Source organism: Populus alba, chromosome 10, assembly GCF_005239225.2.
Source record: "Populus alba chromosome 10, ASM523922v2, whole genome shotgun sequence".
In the NCBI taxonomy this organism is placed as follows: Eukaryota; Viridiplantae; Streptophyta; class Magnoliopsida; order Malpighiales; family Salicaceae; genus Populus; species Populus alba.
Genome location: NC_133293.1, coordinates 11,133,651 through 11,142,657, shown reverse-complemented (window position 1 = coordinate 11,142,657; position 9,007 = coordinate 11,133,651). Strand labels below are relative to the sequence as shown.

General features: G+C 37.5%; 3 protein-coding genes across 4 annotated transcripts in view; all 3 read left to right on the top strand.

Moving 5' to 3' along the window:
- LOC118046554 (probable serine/threonine-protein kinase PBL3) overlaps window positions 1–9,007 on the top strand; it is a 49,217-nt gene that overhangs the window by 15,522 nt on the left and 24,688 nt on the right. The gene's annotated exons all lie outside the window — the stretch shown is intronic.
- Window positions 3,338–5,843, top strand: LOC118046556 (homeobox-leucine zipper protein ATHB-13). Of its 2 annotated transcripts, none has more exons than XM_035055511.2 (3): window positions 3,338–4,318; window positions 4,414–4,841; window positions 5,364–5,843. In XM_035055511.2, the coding sequence occupies exons 1-3, from the start codon at window positions 4,195–4,197 to the stop codon at window positions 5,748–5,750; spliced, it is 939 nt and encodes a 312-aa protein (XP_034911402.1). In that variant the 5' UTR covers window positions 3,338–4,194; the 3' UTR covers window positions 5,751–5,843. The 2 variants fall into 2 exon arrangements, with proteins under 2 accessions (XP_034911402.1, XP_034911404.1); XM_035055513.2 differs by having other exon boundaries at window positions 3,624–4,318; window positions 4,414–4,796.
- Window positions 7,673–8,529, top strand: LOC118046557 (uncharacterized). The gene has a single exon (XM_035055514.2). The coding sequence runs from the start codon at window positions 7,742–7,744 to the stop codon at window positions 8,339–8,341; it is 600 nt and encodes a 199-aa protein (XP_034911405.1). The 5' UTR covers window positions 7,673–7,741; the 3' UTR covers window positions 8,342–8,529.

Below are 9,007 nucleotides of genomic sequence, written 5' to 3'. Positions count from 1 at the left end.
ATTAATTTAAAAAAATATAATTTCGACTGCATTCTCTAAACACAAACTTATACACCAACTCTCAATTGAGTTCTCAGTATATTCTCTTATTGGTTTATTCAAATCTGTTAATATTATGCTATATTTTACGTGGTAGGAATGAGGATTTCTATTAATATAATGATCACTGAAAATTTATATATTTATTAATTTTAAAATTTATAAAATTAATTGAAATACAAACAAATTGATCCAAACATTTACGTTAATAAAAATTTTAAAAAAATAGCTAATGTTACGAGTGTTAAGGTTTTTTTTCACTGAAGTACCAGCTAAATGAAGCGGTAGCCCATGACTGAACCATGCACATAAAATGCTAAATGTATAAATAATATTTCCTTAAAAGTTAAGTGTGACACATCATTCATTGAGGGTACCTAGAGAATGCCTAACTTCAAGGGGTTGTTAGCGGTTAAAGAGATTTGCTCGATTCTTTGACTTTGTAAGTTCAAATCTTAGGGTTAGTGCTTGGAGGAGAGGTTTATTATTATTTTTTTAAAATGCATCAAACCATTCTTTAAGTGAGATCATCTAGGGGGGTGGGATGACGAAATGTGGTGTCAGTTGACACACAAACTAGTCCAAATATATTCTTACCATATTAAAAATAAGAGATAAAAAAAAGTAGATTGATTAATGAAAGACTAGATTAGATCAATATATTGTGGGTTAGATTAAAATTTGTTTAAGTGTTGAAAAAAAAAATGCATGCATTGCTAACATGTTTTTAGCAAGATTTTTTTTTTTTATCATGAATTCAAAATTCAATGCCTATTGGATGATTTTTTAAAAAATATTAAGATAATGATTTATTAGACTATTTTAAAAAAAAATACTTAGATAATGACCTATTTGATTGACTCGTGCTAATCTTGGATAACTTGTCAAATTCATAATTTAAGTCATGAGACTGGATAATTCAATAAAAAATACATCAAAATAAATCATAAAGTTCAATTCTTACATAACAAAATGTTGAAAGAATAAATTGAAAAATAAAATATTCAATTAAAAAAAAAAAAAAAATTAAGTCAACCATGGTTAACCTTCCAAACCATGACACAAGTAATGAGAATGTGAATAACCACATGGAAAACAAGTTGAAAAAAATTGTGAAGCTCGATCCCCCACAATTCCAGTATTGAAATATAAAATTAAATTATATTGTCAAACTTGTGACCCGAGTGAGTCGGTATCGTGTTATAAGACTTGAATAAGTCCACTAAAAGAAAATTAAGAAAAAATCATGAAATTCAATGCCCAACCAACTCAATGTTAAAAGAAGAATTTGAGAAGAAAAATAAAATAACAAAAAGCATAAAAAATGACCCAAGCTAACTCTAGATAACTTGTCAAACTCGCGTTTTTTATCATGATACAAAGATAACTCCATAAAAAGCAAACAATAAAAATCACGAAACTCAATTCTAAACGAACTTAATGTTGAATGACGAAATTAAAAAAAATTTCTAAGCTATCCGAGTTAATCTACCAAACCTGCAATCTGATTGATGATACCGAGATAATCCACTAAAAGAAAAAAAAAAAAAAAAACAAAGATGGAGGGCGGAATTTGACATCCAAAAACAAACAACAATCCATTTTGCTATTTTAGAGTAAGAAGGGGGCAAAAATTGAGGAAATAAAAGAGAAAAGAAAGAGAAGAAGAGAAAAAAAGAGATGAATCAAATGATACCAACAAAGACCGTCAATGAATGTTAGTGGCCATTGCACGTCCTACTATGACACCCCGTCCAACACTCTAGCATATTTGTTACATACGTCAACCACTTCCCTCCGTTTAACTCCCTTCAATTAACGAGCATTGATATCATTTTCAAATTCAGTCCTTAAAGTTTCAATTATTCTAATTCAATGAAATCAAATTATAATTTATCAAATCAATAATCAATTAATCACCATAATTTTTTCTTTACATTGTGAAAACCCAACATGGTGTTAAATACTACAAATCATGAATCCGATCCAAAAAATCAGTCCAATTTAAAAGAAAAAATCTGAAGAAAAAATGAAACTCGAGCTCCAAAAAAAGGAAAGAAGAAAACTTTTACAATCTAGAGTAACAATGTGAAGCATTGATCTACAACGATTCACCAAAATATTCTAGTCTCTTTTGTAATTGTAATAATAAGCTTAGCCCTAGTATTTATATATACGCAAGTGAACATAATATTCACAGAAGAGAGAAAAGGGAGAGGAAAAGAAATAGCGCCTTGCTTTCTGGCTGAGAACATGGATCCACCCCATTCCAAGGGGGCGACCAGCTTCTCTCAACTAATAAAGTCATGCAGTGCTGTGGGAGTAGCCTGTCCTTCGCCCAATTTTAAAGCAGGTGTTATGTGGGCCCCCAGACACCCCACCCTGGTGGTGCCCAGGTCAGTGGGTCCTCCCGAACCCTTCAGTCTTAAGATACACCCCTCGCCTCGCTCCTGATTGATTTTTCGAATCAAAGGCGAAGCTTTGACAACTGTAATATAACAGTGCTAAGAATTAACAAATCCGAATATGCAAGAGCTGATCCTTCCTCCATGGGCAACTTGCCGAATCGGATTTCAACAATAATTTCTCTTCGTTTTTTAATTCTTATGATTAACTCGAGATTTGAAGCTCGGGAAGGCAATCCACATCGAATATGGACAAAAACACCACGTACAGACACTGGTAGCAAGGGCCCAAGAGACGTTGCTGTATGTTCATCAGAGGACGCAAGCGTTTGGCGCAAAAACTTAAATGGATGGTGCCTTTGGCTTTTCCAATGTCAAAATCCCAACCTTCAATTCCATCTTTCAATCACTTGAAAGACTAGTCGAAATCGCCAAAACCACCTACATCATCCTCGAGTTCGTGGACATTGTAAGCTCGGGGCTACAATTATCTATTTTTGGGTCCATGTGCTGGATACTTGATCTCCTCTCAAGGGTCACCTTGCCTGTTCACTTTCCATGCTACGACACCTGATAAATCTCCTGTTTATTTACACCTATACAGTGTACATCTTGACCGTGATTGAGCGTATTCATATATGCTTTAGGGATAATGAGTGTGAGAGGCGCGCGGGAGTGGAGAGTACGTCGAAGATGACGAAGGGCATCTGAGGGTGTGGCAGAGAGAGAGGAGGAGGAGGAGCAGTACTGGGATAGAGATGGACGTCGTCAAATATATAATTATATATATATATATATATATATATTGCGTGCGCACCAAGACAAGGAAGACCAGCTCTTGTAGGGTTATTTATAGCAGCAGGGTCTTTTGCTAGGGCTTTCTCCATCTGCAATCTCTCACACGCATACACACGAAGCCAGTGCACAGAAGGGGCTCGGAAGTGATGAAAGGATAATGGATAGGAAAGCCTTCGTCCTCATGCACGATACTTGTTGGTGGTTTAGGTAGCAACCCCTGCCCCTCCCTTCCTTGGTCCCATCCCTAGATTCCTGCCCCTTCACTATCACTGAATTCATGCAGATGCATTTACCCTTTAGCCCTCGAGAAGATCCATACACCTGCCAGCTCATGCTCTCTATTAGCAACTCTCCTTTTCTTTTCTTTTTTGTTCCCGAAATTAAATTATTAATTACTACATGGTAGTATTCTTCTCCCTCTCTCTGTCGTATGATCTACAATATTGAGGCGGTTCTCGATTTTTATTTCCACAGAAATGAATTTGTGCTTTCAAGAAGAATTACTCCATTTTTATTCCTTTTGCAGATGAAGTTTCGTTTCTTTTAGCAGTAAATTCAAATTTCAAAAAGAAAAGTAGGGAAGTCCCTCTTCATATAAAGAGAAGTAGAGGAATAAAATTAATCATCAAACATCTCTCTCTCTCCTCCCCACCCCACCTCCTTCTCTTCGATTCCGTGAAGTGATATACTAGCTAGCTGGAGGCCGATTGATAACCTATCCATCAAACCAAATTTTGCTTACCGCTCCTATAAAAGAAATTTGTTTTATTTTATTTTTTATTTCTTGCTGTAATATATCTCCCTGCAAGACTCTCTACTGCTTTCATTGTAGCTCCTAGACTAGACCTTTTCAATTCCCTCTACGACCGCATCTGCAGATATCTTTCGTTTTGAATTCCGGGCTACAATGACGACATTCTGATTCCGACCACAGCTTTAAGATATATAGGTGATGACGTGCAATGGGATGGCTTTCTTCCCAACAAATTTCATGCTCCAGATTTCTCATGATCAAGATGATCATCAACCTCCCACATCTCTCAATCCAATTCTGCCCTCACCCCAAGATTTCCATGGTACGCACCTTCTCCATGCGATCTCTTTCTCTCTGAGCTAAATTTGACTAGATATTGATCAGAGTGTTGGTTTTTTCTTCTTTTTTTGGTCGCAGGGGTGGCATCATTTATAGGGAAGAGATCATCAATGTCATTTTCAGGGATTGATGCGTGTCATGAAGAAGGCAATGGAGAAGATGAGTTGTCTGATGATGGCTCACAAGCAGGAGAAAAGAAGAGGAGGCTCAATATGGAACAAGTCAAGACTCTCGAAAAAAACTTTGAGTTGGGTAACAAGCTTGAACCTGAGAGAAAAATGCAACTGGCTAGAGCTCTTGGTCTGCAGCCAAGACAGGTTGCTATATGGTTCCAAAACAGGAGGGCCAGATGGAAAACCAAACAACTAGAGAAAGATTATGATCTCCTCAAGAGACAGTTTGATGCTGTTAAAGCCGAAAACGATGCGCTACAAGCTCAGAACCAGAAACTTCAATCGGAGGTAATTAGCTGCAAGAATTTGACACATCATCGACTGGCTATAGAGGTTCTTACTGTAGAGCTTCTTGTTTGAATTAAGATTTGCGATTAGTTCTTGATCTCTTCTTAATTTATTGATGTCTATGGTACTTTTTGGGATAGTAAAACCATTAATTAGCAGATTTTGCATGGAGAACTGCAATTATTGTTTCGAAATCCCAATCATTTTTTCCCCTGGTTTATGCATCTTTTTTTGCCTGTACTTCTTGCAATGATTTCTGCGAACTTTTCAATAAAGCTTCTTTTCTCATGATTAGCTCACCTTTTTCATTTTTAATATATGTTGGTTTTAGCACCCTTGAAAAACTTTTTAAAAATACATAGGAAACAATATTTTGAAGTGCTGAATATTAATTGTTCGTGGTTTAGAGATAAAGGCTAATTAATCATTCATGTCCGTGAAGTACTAAAGATCTTTCCTGCATACTTAAAATTTAAGAGTATATAATAGCTCTTCTTCTTTTTTTAAAAAATAAAAAACTCTGCATTCATGCATGCTTCAAGTTGATTGGTTAGCTTCCGGCTGCAGATATTGGCACTGAAAAGCAGAGAACCGACTGAACCTATCAACCTCAACAAAGAAACAGAGGGTTCTAGCAGTAATAGAAGTGAAAACAGCTCTGATATCAAGTTGGATATCTCGAGGACGCCTGCAATTGACAGCCCTCTATCTAATCACCATCCAACGAGCAGATCCCTTTTCCCCTCATCATCATCGTCATCTATAAGGCCTGCAGGCGGTGCTATAAGACCTACAGGTGTTGCTCAACTCTTCCAAACAAACCCTTCAAGGCCTGATATTCAATGCCAGAAGATTGATCAATTAGTCAAAGAAGAAAATCTTGGCAATATGTTCTGTAGCATCGAAGATCAATCTGGATTTTGGCCCTGGCTTGAGCAGCAACATTTCAATTAAGAAAATGAATCCAGAATGTCAAATTGGACCATACCCATTATACACCCATGGCAACAGTTGATTTTCATTTCAATAAGAGGGAAATTATCTTAATTTCATGAGTTTAAAATTAAGTTCATGTTTTGGCACTTAGAATATTGGTGTGTGTGTGTGTGTGTGTGTGTGTGTGTGGCTGACTTATACATTTTCCTTGAGTAATAAGAGGGATGTTTGCCTTGCAAGGCTGGATGGTGGAATTTAAATTATATTTGCTTGTCACTGGTTACATTGCTAGCATGAGTCATGGAAAAAGAAAGACATCGCCTTCTCTTCCTTGCATGTCTTTTTGCTATACTTATATTTTCTTCGTTTGGAATCATGTCCCGCACAGAAGAGAGAGAGAGAGAGAGAGAGAAGGTAATGCTTGCGAGTTGCGAGTGCTTTCTTCGAAGTCCTTGTATTAGGCGTTTTGCGGATAACACAATATGCTAAAACAACGGGGAGCAACCGGGGAAAAAAAAAATCAATATAATTATATTTATTAAAATGGAAAAATTGGATTGCTGGTGCTTCATTTTTCTCTCAATTGAGTCCATGAATTTTAGTTTATTTTCTTTTAGAACATCACTGTTTTCAACTGTGCCAATCATATGGTTCCTTCAATACTGTCCCTTCTCTTACGATAAGTCTGGATTTTGATTAACTAATCTCCGATTTGAGCCGCCAAAATAATATTGCCGCACGTGAAAAAATAAGCGTGAGATTCAAAATCGGATCTGCCACGGAAACACCGTGAGCCACGGTGATGGACGGAGAGGATACTTCAGGAGATGAAGATCATGAACAAGGATTAAATCAGTTTGTGGTAGAGGGGTGAGATTAAGAAAATTAAGTAGAGGCGGAGGGGACGAGCCATGCGATCAACCCACAGAGAGTACCGAGCACACCAACCGAGAGAGGAAGAAGACAAACCGAAGGAAGAAAACAAGGAGAGTCGAAAATGGTAGGCCATTCTCGTGAAGGGGACGTTGGCTGACAGAGAATGGAATGGGATCGAAAAGGCGGTCGAGCCCGCCACAGACTGCACCTTTTCGAAGCGGCCATTGGAGGAGGCTAGAAACACATGCAAACTCTTTCCGAGCCTTTATTGAAGCATTCATGTGACTCACTGCCACCCACTCCGTAGCATCCAGCACTGTCACTCCTCTTTTGTGCCCCAACTTCTGTGCATATCTGTTGCGTAGCCTGTAAATTAACAAAAAAAAATGAAAAGATTTCTATCTACATTGCGAGAAAAATAAATTCTTTTTATTATATAGTAAACTAAATGAATAACTTTTTTAGTGGGATTTCTAATGATATTATATTGATATTTATAATATAAAAAACAACATTTAATTTCTAAAATTTAATTTGTCACTGAGATTAAATATTTATTGTGGATGTATCTAACATTTCTATAAACCGATTTACAGACCTTTTTTTGTGGCATATGATGTTGTGATGATGGAGAGGAGAGGAGAGGAAGGTTTTAACGTAGAATCATGGATCTAATCATATGAATTTTGTGATGTAGGGACTGTATTCAGCTTTGTTATTAAATATAGGTACTTAAAAGTTTTTGGTAGCTGGTTTGCTAAGAAAATGGGCTTGTCTCTTTGGTTTGGGCTAGGGGGTGTTTGGGACTAGAAATTTTATAAGAAAATCGGACTTTGGGAATACCTACAACCTTCCAGGCTTGGGCCTATCATCCCTGACACCGTTGAAAATGGATATCTCATTTATTTGTTCGAAAACTGAAAATGTATGGTTGGTAAGAAGAGACCAGCCCATAGCATATGGGAAAAGACAAGGATCGGTTAACGTGCCACGTGTAGTTTCGCTAGCCAAAGACTAGCACCTCCGTGGATCTCAGCCAATAGAAACACAGAAAAAACACACCTCCTTCGGTCACCACCCATTTTACTTCATTTTTTCTCCTCCTTCCCAAACGGATAATCCAGTCAGTCCTCATGGCATCTGTTCCTCTCCTCTCGCCCTCTACCACCACCGCCGCTTCCTGCAGAACCTCCTCCTCCCTTACCCACCAGTTGCTTCATCTTTCCTCCAAGGTCCCATTCCATACCTTCCCCGCAAGAAACCACCGACTAATCACCAAGCTTAACGTGTCCTCCCCCACCAACAAACCTGTCACCTCCACCACTTCGAAAAAACCCATTGAAGAAATCATCTTTTTCGACGGCGGCGCCCACTACGGTGACCTCGTGGCCAACCTGCTACTGGGCTTCACTCTTTTCTGGCTGCCATTGACTCTAGCTGCAGTTTCAAGGGCATTTTATCTTAGGTACAGGTTCACCAACCTGAGGGTGACAGTTATCTCAGGGCTAACGGGTCAAGATAGGAGTGATTTCTCCTACAAGGTGATAAAAGATGTTCAGGTTGTGCCGCGTTTCATAGGAGAATGGGGTGATGTAGTTATTACTTTGAAAGATGGTACTAAAGTGGATCTTAGGAGTGTTCCTAAATTCAGAGAAATTGCCAAGTATTGTCTCTCTATGGCCGAGAAGCCTGTGGTTACGAAGGAGGATGGTACAGGACCCAGAGGGTTTTAACTCTTTAAGTGTGAGGGAAGGGTTTTGCTTTTCATCTCTTTCTTTTGAAAGTATGTAAATTTTTTTTTTTTTTCCAGTTCTGAACGAGTAAAAACGCTCGGATTACAATTTTCATATTTACTCACTGCGAAGGTGTATCAGTATTGCTATATTGTGGAATTAGAAGCTAAACCAAGTTCATTTTTTCATACTTTATTTTTTTCAATCGCATCACACTTTTGGAATTTTCTTTCTCGAATTTATTTGTACATCGACTATATCTTCTTCTTCTTCTTCTTCTTCTTCTTCTTTCTTTTGGTGATATTAGCAGTTTATGTGAATGCTAGCCACATAATTTAATTGAACACTTTACTTTGGATTTGATCTCACCGCACCAAAAGTTGGGATCCTGATAAGAAATAAGAAACAGCAATGGAAAAACCAGGTAATTGGTTAGATTTTAGGTTTTTTCTACGTCACTGGAGATTATGTTACTGGAGATCATAGTTTGAGAAATTCATCCAGACAAAAACAATAGCAATGTAAAGAAATTGATCTCATTTCTTAAGTCGACTGTTGTAGTTGAAAAGTTATGGATAATTCAGTGGAGATGTGTCAGACATGCTATGACTTTGATTGCAGGAGATTCAACGTCCTGGTTCTTGATGATTTCAAGTTGATTGATGA